The 18,772-nt window shown below is 42.6% G+C and overlaps 1 protein-coding gene across 1 annotated transcript in view; it reads left to right on the forward strand.

Annotated features, from left to right (window-relative positions):
* Positions 1–18,772, forward strand: part of LOC110978597 (bone morphogenetic protein receptor type-1B-like) — a 77,636-nt gene that overhangs the window by 30,404 nt on the left and 28,460 nt on the right. The window contains exon 2 of the mRNA XM_022233752.2: positions 6,712–6,859. Within this exon, the coding sequence (XP_022089444.2) occupies positions 6,712–6,859 (148 nt within the window). The remainder of the gene's footprint in view (positions 1–6,711; positions 6,860–18,772) is intronic.

The following is an 18,772-nucleotide window of genomic DNA, read 5'->3' on the forward strand; positions in this document are numbered from 1 at the left end:
GATGGGGTTAACCCATATCCACTACATGAAATGAATCTGAAATGACTGCTCTTTTACAGAGTACATCCACCGTTTTTGATTTTTAATGAAGCGGAGAGTACAAGGCACTATGAGGTCTTGATTAAATGTCACCGTCAATCTGTGTAATTGATTATGCATGCTGGAATGGTACATGTGCAGTTGCACCTGCACATGTACTTTTGCTCAGATGTTATTAGGACATGCTGTACCCGTACACTTTTCTAATTTCTCCTCAATCTTTTCCCACCTTCAAGGTAGTGTTCTCACAGCTTGGGTTACTGTGTGCAGGCGTGGCATACGTAGTGAGGACCTCTGCGCAAAAGAAGTCCACATAATGCAGGGTTCGATGGCATTGTGTGTACATGTACGTGCATACATATTACGTATGTATGCATTTGTTCGGTGAACTCTTGTCCTTGGACATTTTTGTCGGGAACCCCTTCTTGAGACCCCTGAAATTGTGACCTAACGCGACAGAATAAGAGTAAAGTCACATCCTGCTCTTTCCTATTTTGAGGGTTCAAAGTCATATTAAAGTGGAGGTTAATTTTTTTGTTTTGTAATATTTGAAAAGGGTAACCTGTCTCCTGTTTGATTCCAAATATTTTGCAGAATCACATATTTAAGAATGTCATTTTCTCTGCAAGTTTGACGATAGTATTATTGTTTGTGCCTGGTCTGAAATGTTGAAACAATGTTGGGAACAAAGACACAAAGCTGCCAGAATAATGCCACATTGTCAACTTATAGGCCCTACTTTTACCCAAAGTGTTCCATGTACATACCACTGGAAAGCGATCTTTCTACTGAATTCAAAAATACCAACATCTCAGTTTTGAAAATTCCAACTTTCAGCTCATTTTGTGGTGACAGGTCACAATTGTCCACTTTGCTGAAAGACAGGTGGTTCATTCTGTGCTCATATACCTGTACATCAACTCTGGAGGAACACCAGTTCCCAACAATGTACACATCCAAGCAGGTGAACATGCACATGTATTTGTGTAGCACTGTCCCTCAAGCCTTAAACTGCACTTCAAAGGAGTTGAGACGATTGATGCACATTTTTCTTAGCCGGTGCTGAGGTTGTGTAATCATAAATATCTAGGGTTTTTCGATGGATCTCTGACATTGGTGAGTTTGATTATGTTTGTGGCTTAACATGGTCAAAGTTGGGGGTGCTATTTTGTACACCAGCACCTTGGTCCAAAAAAGTTACAGGTGCTTCAGCACCCACTGCAACCCCCCCCCATTCCCACAGGCTTTATTGATACACATTTGCAGACCTGCGTGTTTGGTTTAATTGTCGTCCTGAACATGAAACCTCACTTGCTGGATGAATGTACTTCCTGGATATTTAGATGGCCACCACTTTGGCTAGATGCAAGGCATTTTGTTGAGCAAAACTCAAAATGCTCTTTATCCCAAGGCACTAGCATTAAAACCCAAAGCTTCAAGTCTTACCACATGTATTGATTGTGAAAATGTCTCAACAGTTTTTTACTTCACCATTAGTGCTACGGACAAACTTGTACCATGTTGTCCAAGTTCAATGTACCACAAAAGGTACATGTACTCTGACAGTTTTCGCATATATGTATACGCGTTTCTCAACCACATCAAACCTGAATCAATTACACCATCATGTTACAAGAGAGCACCAAGCAAGAGAAATAAACATGACAGGTGTGTCGCTCAAATCTCATGCTGTTTGAAATTTAACTCTCTTTTCAATCGTGTTTGTGGCCATGCACAAGAGATCTTTGAAAAAGGAAATCGCTGTCACGTGCCTCAGTCCAAGAGCTGCATTCCTGGATATGAAATTAACACAGAAAGTTTTGCAGTCACTGCTGTTGGATGAAAAAAACATATGTACATGTAGTCCTCTGACCTGAAAATGTGTCTGTGTTGATTTCAGTGGCAAAAAAATGTCATTATGGTTGTGACAACATAGCTACAAATCACATGGGAACAGCTTCTGATATATGTAAACAAGTTAGACCTGTCAATTTCAAAGTGGCAGCACTGTGGTTTCCAACAGTTCAGGTACTTTTGACTTGAGAATGTTACGCAAAGTGCAAGTTTCACACAACGACTGTTTTAGTTCACCGGTTCTTTTTTAGAACACCGCTCGCCCCCGACAAGATTCCACAAGGCGCTACTGGCAAACTTCATCTAATATTGCTACTATCATCCACTACGCAAAACTCCTCATTTGCCCTATTCTCTGGAAGTATTGCTCATCAATGAAAACCCTCTTAAATTCTCCAACCAGTAGTAGTGCCAATCCTTTGCATGTTCATGTACATGTATGTTATAATCGAATTGACTTGTGATTTCTACAATGTAGTTAACTGATTTTTGCTTTTGGATTCAAGGCCAAATGTGTGCCTGTACCTCTACCCTGTATTTTTAGGAGGGGGGGGGCTTTGCAGCTGTGCCTAAAGTCAATGCAGTTGGTGCTTGGTACACAACTCAAGGGGTTAGTGCCGGCCTTGTGTACTGAGTACAGGTACGTGTTCATGTACACAGCAGCGTCAACAAAAGGCACTACACGAACTGTGAATTTGCAGCATCGTGTTAACGCTGATCGATCCCACCGGCTATCTCTGGGCAATTTAGCCTGACAAGGCCTGGAAGATTTCATTCCTTTGTCCTATTCAATAAATAACTCACTCTGAAGAAGAAAAAGAAAGAATAGATTCTAACACCCCCCCCCCAAAAAAAGGGAAGGGGGGGTGTATTTTGACTTCCCCTGAATACACTCACATGACGCCTGGCCCGTTTGTTGAATTTATGATTATTTTTTGCACAGGGAAAGGCTATGTTGATAAATTGTAACTGACAACCTATCCCGGAGTGTTGCAGGGGTTGTGTGCGCTGAATAATGCTCCATGCCAGCATGGGCCGGCCGTGTTAAACAAGAGAGTGCCGTTGTTTGCGCTGAGGCCCAGTAGTTCCTTGAGTGATTTGCTACTTGATACAAGCAGACAGTTCAATTTCACCGCCTGGAAATTAATGTGGAAGGGAGAGAAAAAAGAAGAAAAGGCAATACAAGAAAAGAAACAGAGTTGACTAAGCCTTGCAGCGTGTGATAACAAACGCTGCACCGCTGCATTCAAGAGATTTTTGTCTTTGTGATTTCAACTGAACTTTTATCATTCCTGCAAAAGGTGACTGAACGATACCTTCAAGTTACAATGGCACACTGTCCAGAGGTAGCCTGTTTACAGTTCACCTGTTGCTACATGTATTGATTAACCAAGGCTACGTACAGTACATCTGTAGACCTACATGCATGCCTTAAAACCCAACCCTTGTTACAAGAACCGTTGAGTGTGACTGTGACCGAGTGTGAGTGTGACTGTGAACTCACGCTCATAAGAACTGAGTGTGAGTGTGACTGTGAACTCACACTCATTAGAACCAAGTGTGAGTGTGAACTCGCACACGTAAGAACCGAGTGTGACTGTGAACTCACACTCGAGTTCACACTCAACAGTTTTTATCGGAACCATACCTCTTCCAAAAGAGATCTATCCACAAGGTGTTACCCCAAGCCTTCTCTTCATGTACAAACATGTATGTACTTTTTACACTTTTTCTTATGGTATCGATAGCCGCCATTGCAAAACATTAATGTTCAGAATGGTTCCTTTTTCCATGACAAGCACATGATCACTTTCAAAACGTCAACTTGAATAAAAAAAGAAGCCTATAAATACCGTCAGTCTTCCTCAAGTCAACAAGGAGGATTAAAGGATAAAAAAATGTGCGCAGCGGTTGATTTTTTTCAGGATTTTCTGTCAGTGTACATTTACTGTACATGTACGTGTACGTTGTACATCAACATGAGTGGAGGTTTTCAGTTGAAAAACCATTGAACGTTTGGTTGGCGTCGCAAGTCAATCACAAGTCAGTCAGTCCGCATCCCGTCTGCAATCCAGTCTCAAGCTGTTTGAGATGAACTTGGGACAAAGCATTCCTTACTGTACTCCACTGCTTTCATAACACTGGTTTGTTCACTTGTGAGGGATTTGAAGCAGACCCAAAATTACAGTGCAACTGCATATTGTGCGCGTATACGTTCACATGTTCAGTGGGTCTTGACTTCTTGTCATCGTGCTTCATTCCTGGCATGCTTTGACGTCATCCGGACATTTGCGGACTTGTCATTCCCTCCAGGGTCAGTTCAGAGCAATGTGTTTTATCGAGGTACATGTACGTGTATATAAACTGCATGTATTCACTCTACACATGTTTAATAGTTCCCATGATGCTTCAGTAGTAGTTCCCATTAGGCGTGAACTACTGAAGCAGTGGTTTGGCAATCAAGTCCAGTTGATGGTACCATTTTCAGAAGCTCAGTATTATGGATAAAAGATGCAAGAAAATCAACTAATTCCACGTCACAAAGGTACATGTACAGTACATGTATACGCCGCCGAGAGTCCAGTTCTGAGTACAGAAGTGATTCCATTCGGTGATTCAGTCCAAGCCTTAAATATCGTTTGGTGTTATACCACCATGGGGCAAGGGACCCAGTGATTTGGAGAGAGAATGTAACCAGCTCATGTATTCCTGGAGGGCATTGAATGCAGGGCCTGGGATGTGTGTGGCCGATGGTAGAATAATGCACTCCCTCCCTGCATTCTTTTCTTGTTAGCTAGTACCATGGCTCTGAGCCAGCCTTATCACATGCACTGGGTGAGTAGCCATTGGCAATAGTTGGTTTATACTGGGTCAGACCATGGTTAGACCACATTCCACAGGCCAAGATAAACAAAACCTGTCAAATACCTAATAGAAAAGTTGAACACTGTTTGTGTGTTTCTGTGCATGCTATGGACTTCTTGTAAATAGTGAACACTCCCTGTACATGTACATGTATTACCATATAAAGCCCACTTTTTGGCTTTATCAGAGGTGTGAAATTCAGCTTTTGAGCTGATTTCAGCTTTTCTTTTTGGATCAGATTTTGACCCTGCATTTCAGCTTTTTTGTGCACCTCCTGGGTACAAAGATACGGGGACTTCTTACATTTCAGCTTTTTTGCTAGCGGTTTTCAGCTTTAATTTTAAGTTGCCACTCACACCCCTGATTATAATGTTCAGTTTTATGTGAATGATGTGTACATTACTGCTGCATCTTTGCGTACATGTACAATGTACGGTTACATGCTGGGACTCGCCAGTATCTGTCGAGATGTTTAAAAGCATGCTCAGTTCCATAAGTCCTTTTTCCCTTTTATGATATTATTACGTGTATTAGAGCTGGTGTCTTCGAAAGGTCACATGATCTACTGTACATAGCCTGGTCACATGACACATAGCCTGATCACAGCCACTTACGTATACTGGTACCTACATGTAACAAGGTTTGCAAAAGACACTGACAAGACAACTGCAGCAAGCTGCAATTCCAGACACCTACCTGAATCCCCTGTGATGACTCCCTGCCTTCTCTCCCCCCCCCTCAGTCAAGGCCTTGCCAGATTATTGTCACAGGATACTTGATACACAGGTTGCCACCATCAGGGAGGTTATCAAATCATGGTGCTGTTGTTTCTGCCAGTGCTGGGTTATCAGGTTGTGTTTACACTGTAGGTTGTTAACTTGAGGTGGTCAAGTTAAAAAACAGAGGTTGTCCTGTCATGACCAGACATAAATTATAGGCAAAACTTAAAGAAACTGATTTGTTTTGCAAAACTAGGGCTTTGATTTCAATGTGTAGGCTTCGTTTTGTCTGTATTTCTCAGAAACCTGACATTACATGTACATGTACTTGCTAGTGTAAGTTTAAAATATTTCTGTTTGAATTCTTTTACAAGTTACAATCCATGTGCTTATCTCCTGTTGCACATGTACATGTTGGCTCTTGGACATGTACATGCACATGCCCACACCTATAGACAAGTGGTAGTCAAGTTTGACCTTGGGATTGCACTATGCTTTTCTAATCATGTTGGTAATTTCTTTTGTTTTTACGCTTGATTGCCTTTTGAGGATACTTTTGGACAGCTAGGATATTAAAATGTACAGTCTGAGTAGAGTTTTTTCCTGCATTTTGTGATCATATGACAACATTACCCATACCTACAAGCTATTTTCTGTAAAAAAAAAAGTCAAAGCTACAGGTACCTGCAATGATGTTCTGTTTTCCTTTCAAGTGGAACTCTCTAGAGCTGACTGAATGTAAATTAATTTTGTGGCCATTTGTGCGATGACTGGAAGTTATTTTAGAGAAAACTAACTGGTGTCCTACAAATGGAGTTTTTTTTTTTTTCAGTGGAGGTTGTTAAATAACAAAGTACATGTACATACATGTATTCACGTGTTTGCGTACGTGGACCCACACGTGTATACATGGACCCACTTGCACAAGTTCACTTGTAGCATCAGGTTTTGTAAATACCTGTTCGCTTACTGTACATGTGAATGTAATACAATGTATTTACATGACCTGACACAATAGAATTACATAGACATGAACTCAATTACTGCATATACATGTATTGTATGTACAGTACATACATGGAATTGCGTACATGACTTGGTAGGCCTACCGCCAAGAAGTCTGTGCACATGCGTTAAAGCTTGCTGATTGGTTGCTTGAAAGACTTCTTTCAGCCCTGATTGTTCACTTTCAGTCCTAATTTTCTTCTCTTTTTTTCCCGTGTCATTTGTACAGTACTAGCCGAGGAAGGGATGAAGTGTTATTGTAGTGAGCACTGTCCTGAAGATGCTCCCAACAACACATGCGTCCTCCGACCGGGTGGCTGGTGCTTCTCACAGATACAAACCGGGGAGGATGGAATCATCCACGAAGGAGCCATAACGTAAGTGGGAGGGGGGGGAAGTTGGCAGCTATTGGCTGGTTCGAACTTGGTGTGAAAGCTAACACAACATTGTAATGTCCTTCCAAATATTTGTGTTGCTTGAACGTGTTTTAACAGGAGTGACTTAAGCTGCAAGTGTTTTGCGACATGAAATTTGCTGCGCTTTTGTGTTCACCTGGGGTATGAACCAGCTTTTCTGCGGTAGTCCGGAGTCAAATTCATTAGATCTTTTCCTTCTAATGCACCAAGTCTGCCAGGAGATTTTGGGAACAGGATTGAGAAGGGCACAGCCCAGCTACTTGCACATCATCCAGGGCTTGATTTTCCGCGATAGTTGCATCACAAGGAGTGTGCCACTGGTTTCCTGTGCAGTGGAAGATTTTGGAGGATTCAGGAGGGTTTGTTGCATCAATACCCATGGAGTTTGGGCCGAGATGCAGCAGTAAAGTGTCTGTACATTTGCAGTGTGTTGTAATCCTTACTCTTTTGATGAAACTATGGATTCCAAAAAAAATTACAAGCACTACTCCTGACCTAGAGAGCAAAAATGAAACAGAATTTTCTGGGTGAAGGAAGCTATTCTTTGGAAAACCCATGGATTTACATGTAGGTGGAGATTGAAAACTGAGTCTACATTTCAGCCTGGATGGGATTCAATACCGGGTCACAACCTGAGTCTTGTTGGCTGCCTAACATCCACAAGTCTGCTCGAAGGGCCTTCAATGATGGTCCTCATTGCCCACTGATGACTTGACCATCAGTCAGAGGAGACTAACGGTCTCCTTTCTCTCTACTGGTCAGCCTTCCCTTGAGCTGCTTTAGCGAGTCAAGGGCACCTGCCCAACAGCTGATCCCTCAGTTGATCAGCCAACCGTGGGGCTGTCCAGCCATCCGATCCCGGCTGACCATTGGTGATGTTCATCTGCGGCTCTGGCATTACAAAGAAGCCCTGACACAAAGAGCTCATCTGTTGTCACTGGTCAGCTGACCTTGCACCTGAAAAGAGGAAACAGTTGCACCATGAGCTGCTAGAGTGACTTTTGGCTGTGACTGAGATGAAATGCCTCCAAGACCAGAGGAAATTGTCCGTGGCCTGAGGCAGTGACCTTGGTCTGTAGGAAACAAAGCACTCACTGGCCTCAACGATGCAGTTGCTTCACACACACACAAAGTGTGTAATGTCATGGAAGGGAGCTGACAACCCAGAAAGATTGTCATTTGCTACATTCTGAATATCATTCACCGTTTTTCCATGGAATCTGAGTAAAACTGATCAAAAGCTGTCCTTATCTAAAAGCTAGTTTTAAATTTGCTTAATCTTATTCAGTACTACATGTATATACCAGTACGTACATAATTGGACCCCTGCTCTTCTATCAAGCACGTGTTCAGGCACATTTCATGTAGGCCTACTTGTACTTGTCGGAAACAAACTCATTGAAGACAGGGAGAGCCCAACAAACTCATTCCCTCAGAAATGCTAAACATTCGCATTTGCGGGAGAAAGGAAAAAAAAATGGTCCGTAATTTATCTGTCTTGGCGAGGCTAGACGTTTATCAACAGCACTGTGCACGTGGTGGCAGAGCGCAACCTTTCGGCATAAACACGGCCACGTGTGGCCAGCAAGTGTTAAGGACTTTTGACAGTGTCAAGAAGTCAGGCTTGGGTGTGCATGCTGATGATTTGGTGGTGTGAGCATTTCTCTGGAAGCAAAATACAGGGACGGAATTTAAAGTTAATAATAATAGTCAGTTTTTATATAGCCCATACATGTTACAAAATGTCTGTACGCACTTACATGTATTAATCATTAAGTTTGCTATCAATTATAGACAAAACAGGTTTCAGTAACACCGGCTTCTACAGGTTGGTGTCCAAATGCAGATTAAAGACCTGTAGATGTCTCTTATTTCCATGTGTTTTATGGACATGTACCAGATAGGCTCCTATATTAAATATGTATTTGTGCCAAAGGCTTCATTCGGTGGTGGGAAGAGGAAGCTAAAACCATCAAGAGCTTTTACGGTGAGCTGGCTGGAGTGTACCGGATGTCCAAGGTACACGTATATTTAACAACATCGGCTGGTCTCAAGCAACATACATGTACATGTACATGCATACCAAAAAGAAGGTATGAATGCACCTGCACGTACATAAACAGTACATGCAGGTGTAATGGCCTAACAGATGGTGAATTTAGAATGAGGAACCAGCAAACAAATGCAATGAATTATTTAGTCACACAGCACAAGCCGATTATGGGTGATTCGAGAAATTAGGGGTCCTTTTTTTCTCGTCCCCGTCACATCTGACATATGACTTTATAAGTTCTGAGCACACTTTCTAATTTCTAAGAGTGATGAATTAATGCAAATTACCTGTTAAACAAACAGTAATAGTTTGAAATCAATTCCGGTGATATTTCCTTGTCAAATTACAAAGGTCAGATTTAACAGGGACACAAAAATGTCATAATTTTGGACCCCTCATTTCTGGAATTGCGCTTCTACTTGTAGGGAGTCTGCACTTTGCTAAATGAAAGTGCACAGTTAGCCACGTGTTGTTGTTGTTTTTGAGGTGCTTTCAGCTACAAAGGCCATTTGCGCCAATTACTATGCATTTATGCAAAACCTTTGTTACTCAGCATCACATTACGGAGTTAGGAAGAAGGCCCAGTTTTAGAGGCAAAAGGATATCGGAGTGCCCGGAAAAAACCTGTGAGAGTGACTATGGACTGGAAACCAAATGCACTTAAAGCCCGGGCCGAGCTGGGACTCGAACCCGGGCCCCATTGGTGCCAAGCAAGGAAAGAACCGCGCTATGCTAACTGGCTTCCCTTTGTTACCCATACGTGGCAGTCCTATACCCTTTGAGCTACCAGTAACAAACGTGAACATGTACATGTAGGCATGTTTATTGGCCTACCGTAGATGTATGCCTACGTGACTCATGTTAGTTTTTTTCCTCATCCTTAACTGCCAGTCCTTTGTTTGGATTTAATCTTTATCTCTGTCCCAGGTGGTTTCTGCTACATGTACGTGTTATTGGTTTTTATTCTTCTGCTTGTACAGTGTATGTTACAACTTACATGTACTTGAGGTTGAAGGAATCATTGTTCCTCCGTCCGGATGTACAAGTTAAGCAGAATTGCAAGTGCGTGTATGACAGGACCAATCCATCATCCGAAACATTCACAAACCCCATCTGCATTCCAGCTCCCCCTGCTTTTCTCCTGTGGGAGAGGGGAGGGGGGAGCTCTGTAATGTGCACTACTTGTGGGGGAAACTGCTGGAAGTTTTTATTTTCTGGAATATGCGTGTACACATGTACGTGTACTCTGACATCGTTCTGTGCACCTATGGTGCACGGATCTGCACACTGCACCTTCTGTGGATCCTGCAGTCTTTGAAGGCCCTCTGTTGGGTGATTTGAGTCAGAGAAAGAAAAATCAACAGTGGTAGGGCCAACTGCTTGAAATGCCAGTGTGCATGTACATGGACACTGCAGCTAAGCTTATAAATGCATCAGCTGTCCAACTTGACCCGTGGTGCGCAGTTATAAACACATCTGCTCAGTAGGGACCAACTGGACAGTTGGGCTCCCGTCCCTCCCCCCCAGCTTGCCTGGTCCCCCAAATCTCCGTCCCCTAAATCTCCGTCCCCTATCACCATGTTGTCATCTTTTGGCCAGTGGTCACCGCCTTGAGGCATCCTTGAACCCCTGGCCTTGGAGATTGGGGGAGGGGTAAATTTGGGGCTGTTGATTCCAGAGAGTGAGGAATCACTGGGAAAGTTAGGGATGGAGGTGATCAGTTGTCTGTCTACGTGTCTTGAGGCCTCCCGGTACCAGTATGTGTTATGTATCTAGAGTTTGGAAGGATGGTACGTTTGCATTGGTGGCCTCTTTCAGGTAGTTTCAACTGTGGAAATTGGGTACACTGGTTTTCAGGTACATGTACACCCCTGAAACACCATTTGTTTTTTGTCTTTGTTTGCAAAATGAACACGGGCAAATGTGGTGGTTCAGCAGGGATTGGGAACCACTGACATTCTTTACAGTGCACAGTTTGTTGCTGATTTGCTTCAAAATGGAATTGTGTTTATACCACTGGAGCTTTGGTGGGAGGCAAGGTATCATTTGGGGGGTTATTCCGAGAGGTCCACTGGCCCCCTATTCCCAGCGTGTAGTTAATGCAGTACATGAATGTAACGGAATGCATGTAAGTGGTTCATTGCTTAAATCCAGTCAGGTGCAAACAAACCCATACTGTGCGCACATGAGATCTCAAAAACTAGCCTTAGGGCCGTTTTTAAAGTGGGAAAATACATTTGGAGTATTCCTATTGATATGCATTGAGCGAGATGCTTTCAAAGGCCTTTGACTCAAAAGTGGCTTTGGCGACGTGCGACTCAATTTTTTTGTTAGGCCGGGTCACACATGTTCCCTGTGCCAGTTAGCTCTGCTCCCAGCCAGCCAGCCAGTTAGCAAGCAAGCGACTGCCGGTCCCCAGTAATCCCCTGGCTATATCGCCCATCTCTCATCACCTCTCGCTTTAAGTCATGCACATCACTTGGCGGGGGATTCCATGTGCAACCAGCTGACCTCAGGCTACTTCTCTGGGGACTTTGGCCAGGAAAATTGTTATCACACAATTTTTTTTTCTCTTTTCTCCTTTCTCGGTTTTCTTCTCCTCTCCTCGATCTTCAGGTTTTGAAATAAGACTTTTATGCTCAAAGTTGAAATGAGGTTTTTGTCTGGAAATTTGAGATTAGTGATGCAGAAAAAAACAAGGCACTTTGACTGGGTGAATAGAAATCATTCATGATTTGTTGGCGGCAGAGCCCTTGTGATTTGGTTGTAGTCTGCCGGGAGCCAGACTGGGACATTTTGTGTTTGCATTTTTCCCACATGTACATGTCTGAAAGTCCTATGAGATGATGTAAAGAGATTAGATTGGGCACACCATGTTAGCACAGAATACGTTTTCTATTTAATTCATAATAGTGGTAGGGATATCACTTATCAAAGCTCCTGAAGCCACGGTACATGTAATTGGGTTGTAACTTGTAAACAGGACTTGTTTTCTATCCCAGGCCCTTCAAAGCCTGTCAAATTCTGCCTTTTCGCTTGCAGTTTTGTCCATAGTGCACACAATGTTGCACACAGCTCACTCAAGCTGTGGGGTACATGTATGCTACGTCTTCAGTTTGGAACTGTTTGCAGTTTTTAGTGTGGAAAATTGAGGGCATTCATTTTTAGTCCAGTTCTGGGCAAGTCCTTCACTGTACCATATGTACCAAATAAGGACCTGGCATTAGTTCTTTCATTACTATGCAAATTAGAAAATCAGGGTTAGAGAAAAATAAACTTGTGGCATTTGATACTTCAGATTTAGTGTATTTAGTTTTAATTAAATGTCTGAGACAGTAAAACTGACAGTACTCATACATTGTACTCAGTGTACTCGTTGAGTTCTGTACTCAACAAATTCTTTGTCTTTGGAATACCAATACGAGTTGATTCAAGATTCAGTCTCCCAAAGTCTCTCTAATAATATCACCAAACTGTGGTAATACATGTTTCTGGCAGTCAACTCGGTACTCAGGCAGAACTCATTTACAACTCTGGGTGAGAATAGACGAAATCAGATGCCTGGCTTGCCATGGTTGTACCAGTTGTTCTGTGCATTATTTGTGGGGTGCGTGTGAAATGGTGGAATGTTATCACCTTGGTCTTGCTCCGGCCTACTGCAGAAGGAGCCTTCTGGTCTCTGCTTATCATAATTCAATCAGCCAGGCTCCAGGCTGATGTCAAGGCTGCAGGCAGATTCTCCCTGCTTGAACCCCTGGCCTGACTTGCAAGAATGCTGGAGTCGTACTTCTAGCTGCCTCTGTGCTCCAAGCAAGTGTATCTTCAAATTGTGACATTGTTGGTGGGACTGTCTGATTAACGTGAAGAGAGGCGCACACATCTCTACCTGGCATCTGGGAACCACAGTATGCACTCCACATAAATGTGTAACATTGGTAATTTGTGCCTTTTGTGAATATATACACTGAACTTCAAAAAGGTTTCGAACAGGTTTCCTACGTTTAAAAAGAATATGAAGACGCATAAAGAGCGAGTCAAAGAAAAATCCATGGCGTGTTTCCTTGAACATGCTGTATCTGTTTGACATCGTGTAAGAATGAGCAGCCCAGAATTACCAGTGTGTACAGTACAGTGTATGTCTGCGTGTAGTGTTGGAAGTGTTATATTGGTTATCCATATGTATAACCTTAAGCCCCAAAGGTACAGTAATGATTACAAGTACATACATTGTACCATGTGTACGTGTACACGGAATACATGGTCTTTGCATTGTGCCTTGTAGGGGTACACAGGGCTGGATCCTGATTGGAATCTACACCTGTTTTTTTCGCAGTAGTGTTTCCACTATTGCCCTTGCCGTAAACTGGAAAAGTGGAAGTAATATGAGATTATTGTCACACAGCGATTGCCTTTCATTTTTGTATGAAAGAAAAGATTTAGTTTGCTTGTACTTTGTTCCAGTGTTCTAGCTAGGACCATTTTAGTGCCAGGTAAAGTTTTGGATTACAAAGCATAGTGAGCACAGTTTTTAATGCTTTCTGATGCTTGAAATACGATCCAATTGGTACATTTAAATTTTCAGTAATATTTTAGTTCATTTTTTTGGAAAATCCGTGCTGGGTGGCAAAACCATTTTCAACCCTGAGTGGGGGGAGGGGAATTTGCAGTACCAGGTGGTGCCGCCTGGCGCCGCCCACCACGGCTAGAACCCTGCTTCGTTTTGATTCTCTTGTACATAGAATCTGTAATATAGAGTGGCAAAGGAAATTTCTAACAAATTTTGAGGTGGGGCCAATTTCATTTTCCTAGAGCTGCTTGAGCACAAAATTTGCTTAAGCGTGAAAAAACCTTGCTTGACAAATCAGGTTACCGGCAACAACTCCATGTGATGTACTTGTATATATTGGTTTGGAATGGTATTCACCTGTCTTTTGGTTAGCATGACAATCACATAGATTTTGAGCTGGTAACCTTTGTTTATTAAGCAAGGTTTTTTTGCGCTCAAACAAATCCAGTGCTTAAGCAGCTCTATGAAATTGGCCCCAGCTGTGTACCTATTTATGTGAAATACATCTAGGAAATCAAAAGTATTGATGGCTTTTTTTGGGGGGGGGTTATTATACCTTTTTAATTATTTATTTAAGTATTTGTTGCTTCAAAAAATGAAAGCTTTCAATGATCAGGTTTTAGTCTGGCTCCTGATTAGGTGCATCACTTGGCACGGCTGCTTGGGTCTGTCAAGTGCTGTACAGCCTTACCGTCAAATCGTCAGTTGTTATGCCGACCACGACAAAAGCATGAAAAGGATGGGGATTGGAAGAGAAGGTTTGACCTTGATCGACCGGCAAGGGGGGGGAGCCCAAAGCACCTGGCACCATTGAAGAAAAAAGGGTGAGAGAAAGAAGAATGAAATTGGGCAGAATTGACACACTTTGATTTTCACAAGCGGTCAATGCGGATGGAGACAGCTCAGGATAGGAGAACTGCTTGCTCTGTCTTCATTCACATGCAAATGGCTGCCACTTATCTAGGGAGAATTGAAAGATACACTGTGGACAAGTGGCCTGCGGTAGATAACCTAGCACCCTTGTTGTCATGGGCTGGGCCTTTTGTTGGACTGCAGAATGTTGGCGGTGTTATTGTCGGCGTTTACTTAGTGCTGGTGTTCAGCCTTTTTTGTTTACAGTGTGTAAGGGAGGGGGAGGAGGAAGTGAGACAAGGGGGAGGGGCCTGCCTGACACGATAAGTCTGCGTACGTACTGCTGGGATGGTCTACTTTTCATTTGTAGGTGGCAGCAAGCAGCCAGTTCACGTATGTGCTGTTCATTTTTGTGTGCAGCACTTGGACATCTGTGACCCGGCCAATCAATATGAGTTAGAGGTTGGCAGAACCTTTTATGAGTTAAAGTCCTTTAAAACAATCTTGTTCGGTGTAAATCAAGAAGGACCCTCACCGGCTTTCACCCAGGTAGTGTCCAAACTCAGTGGTAGCATACATGTACATACATCAAAACAAGCGTCTAGTTTGTTCTTTCTAATGCAAACTCAACATAGTGAAACTCATTTTGTGGGATCTACACATTTTGGAGACGCTGGTGTTGCTAACGGCCTTGTTCTCATAGAGCTGTTCTCGTAGAGCTGTTTTTAATCTAAACAGCTTCAGTTTCACCTCTGACCTCAGAACCATTTGTAGGCCTCCGATCTTCCTACCAGACCAAAGGCTGCCATATTGGGTTTCATACATGTGTCATCGGTGTCACATTCAGAAATACTGTACGTCAGCCGAATGGAGCGTAATGTCTTTCCACATGGCATCTTCATTACTTCTTTGCCGATTTCCCATTAAGAAAAAATGGATTGGCACAGTCCTCGCCCGTCATTAACCCAATTTTTTCCCCACCGGGGCGATGGGATAAAAACCTTAAGAGTAACCAGAATTTTGTGTTATTAAATGTGTCCATCTGCATTTTGTGAGCTCACTTGATCCTCCTCATCCTCGCTTTCAGCCCGGGGGGGGGGAGCCCGGGGAGATGAGCAATGGCCCCCAATTGGCAAGAAGAACCCCTCCCCCAAAAAAGGACAAAATAAGTCGCGGCGTAATAGAATTTAACACCTTCACCTCCTCTAGCAATAATCCTAGCCCAGCCAATTTCTGGTTCAATCTCTAAATGGTTTATGGAGTGGGCGAGGGGAGAGGATATACATGTAGGAGCCAGAGGAGAGCTCTTTCAACCAGTCTTGCTGTATTTAACATTGTGCATTATGCTGCATGTACATGTAAATGTACACATATGTATCAATGAAGTTTTAAACCAAACACAAGCAATGAAGATTGTATGGAACCTGGTACATAGCAATGTATTTATATGTACATTCTCGCGGTCGACGTGACGTCACCACTGACTTAAAACACACGGCAAAGGGGCAAATTTACCCTTCATGCTATTCAATAATGTATAGAAGTTCCTGGATGTCCGACCGTGAGAATGTGGGTCAATCTATAAATTGGGGGGTCCAAAAATGTGCCATTTTTGTTCCCCTGTTACACCTGACCTATGCAATTTGACATGGAAATATCACTGAAATTGATTTCAGTATGTATTTGTTTGGCAGGTAATTCGCATTAATTCGTCAGTTCCGGTAGTTGTAGGGAATGTGTTCTGATCTTAAAATATCATATGTCAGATGTGACAGGGACATGAAAACAGTTGGACCCCTAATTTATAGAATGACCCATGTGCTAATAATATTCATGAGCAGCTGTGACTGCCAGTTTCTCCTCTCCTATTACATTTGGACATGGATGCATTCGTGCACGCTTCAGTGTCATGGGTTTATTTTTGTCCAGTCTTGTTGTCCAAAACACTCCTACGTGTAAGGTCTTACCAATGAATGACGAGCGTATGTGGAGCTGGAGTGCTGTAAACATTGGTTGGAATTAATACCACACTGTTTGCCCTTTTTTCCATTAGGCTAGATTCGATCAATGAGCCTGCACTTTATGAAGAGTGTTCGTGACACCACTCGAATCAAGTAAATGTCTTATCACTGGGATCTGAGCGTCAGCAATCAACCAGTAGATGAATTATTTAGCACAATTACAACCACCCCCCTTCCCCCTTCCTTTTTCAGTAGGCGAGTAGTTCTCCCAAACTGACACCGTTAATCCCTTACTCATAGGAGGAGGGGGTGAGTCAGACAGCACCTCGAGGCACACATCCTGAGCCTCGCTCGTCTGCGGCAGTTCGCTCGACAGATTCTATCATCGTCTCTCCCCAAATGTGGTTGGGGGATGTGATCTCATTTCAACTTTCTGAATGAGTGCAAATGTGCTTCTTTCCCTTTTTTTTTTTTTGGTTGTTGTTGAATTTTTAAGCTTTCATCCCTGCGGAGCTGAGAAGGGAGATATGAAGATGTGTGAAATGCATTTCGGAGGCTTTATTTGGATTTGGCGTGAGCCTTTTGTATTTCATCTTGGTGTGTTTGAGACATTCCATACAGCAGCTTACCGTAGCTCATGTTAGTTTGAGAGGCCTGTCAGCATTTTAATGCATAAAGGCCATTTCTTTACCATAGAACTGCAGCTCTTCCAAGAGGCCTCAAACACCTTGACATGTAGTGGCTTTCTTTAATTTAACCCTGACTGTCCCAAATCCTCCAAAATGGATTGAAGGAAGCTAGAGCCCCAGCCGGGAATACTTAACATGGGGCTTGATTCCTTTTCAAAGTTTGAAGTACATGTATACATGTACGTATATTGTTGAACCATTTTCTGGTTTCCTTTACAATTGTGGATTTGGTAGGATTCAGGCAGCCCATGTGGGAAATGATTGCAACCAGACCTGGGCCTTCCAAGTTCCATTAGAGCTTGTAGTATGCCAAGCCTTAACCTAGCAACTCAGTTGTGGCTGGTTCTCCATAGTGTTTAGCTTTGCTCACTGGGTCTCATACCACTAGAGGATTAAAACGTCAGATTTCAGAAATACATGTGTAGATGCAGTGCATGCCTGGCGTGCCTGTTGAGTGTTAGCTCATGCTGTGGACAGATGTTCGGTTTTGCTATGTAATTCCTGGCAGCGTGACGCTGCTCACACTGGGCTCAAAGTCTTGGTTACAGGAACCTTAAGTGTTGCAGGCAGCACAGGTCAACAAATGGAAAGTGGCTTCATGTGTACCTATATGTAAATATCCAATATGTATACCATCTGCAGTGCAGTTGCAAAACAAAGATTTTTTCTGCCTAGGTCTGGATTTTGGAAAGGAGGACGGCAGAATATACATTATTTTAGCTGAAGTACGTATCAGGCCCAAAAAAATAATAGTTGTGCTTCCCGTTACCCTCCCCAACCTAGCAAAGCGCGCCAACCCTAAATCCTTTGATAGGAAAAGAACTGAAAATTAAAAAACACTGTTGCCAACCCTCATGCTTATTTCAGGGGTGTGAAACCAAGCTTGTTTGTTGAGTATGCTGAATTTCATTTTCCACTTATTGGCCATTGACAGGCCGGATTTTCCTAATTTTTCTTCCTTGCGTAAGCGCAGATTTTTCTACCGACGTAACACAACGGCCAGGTCAAAATTTACATGTCACCAAACAGGACACCAAACAGTACTAAATACTAATTTCCCACTCTAGATTTTTTACCAAAAATTTTTGAATAAAAAAACACCACTCACCTAAATGTACCCAACCTAACTTTTTTTCTTAATGTAATAGGAAGCACAACTATTCTTTTGTTTGGCCCTTTATGCTAAAAAGTACTGCAGGAACTGCACACTCAGTATTTTTTTAGCTCTATATAAAGTCAGCGTTACAGCAACCGTTGTGTTTTGTAAGTCTCAGATTAAACTGTCCCAAAGTGAGGCCAGTATGGGTGGGATGCTTACACATTTAAACGGAAAAAGTTCCTCATCCATTTACAGATTTTCCCAAACGTTTAAATAGAACTGCCCCTTTTAGAGGTTTGACGTTTGGAATGATGCAATCTGGCATTCATTTTTATCATAAACGATGCCTGTAAACTGTAATCCAATTTTCAGAACACTCTACTGCTCGGTCATATCAAATATCATGAATTTATCACCCAAACTTTGTGTCAGCTACATGTACATGTATTTACATTGTGCACAGTTTTTTGTATTTACATGTAAAGTTTTCATTGACACCTTGATATTTCAGGTGGGACGTTTACACATTTAAACATAAATTCCCATCCTTAGAGGCCAGCATCCAAAGTAGTTTGCAAGGAGCCTTATACTTCTTTCTTGTTTTTTTCTGTTGTTGCTTCTGCAGGTCACACGGTTGTCTACCGCCTATCGAT

This window comes from Acanthaster planci, linkage group LG19 (genome assembly GCF_054643075.1).
Source record: "Acanthaster planci isolate LZ-2023a linkage group LG19, COTS_SCS, whole genome shotgun sequence".
NCBI lineage: Eukaryota > Metazoa > Echinodermata > Asteroidea > Valvatida > Acanthasteridae > Acanthaster > Acanthaster planci.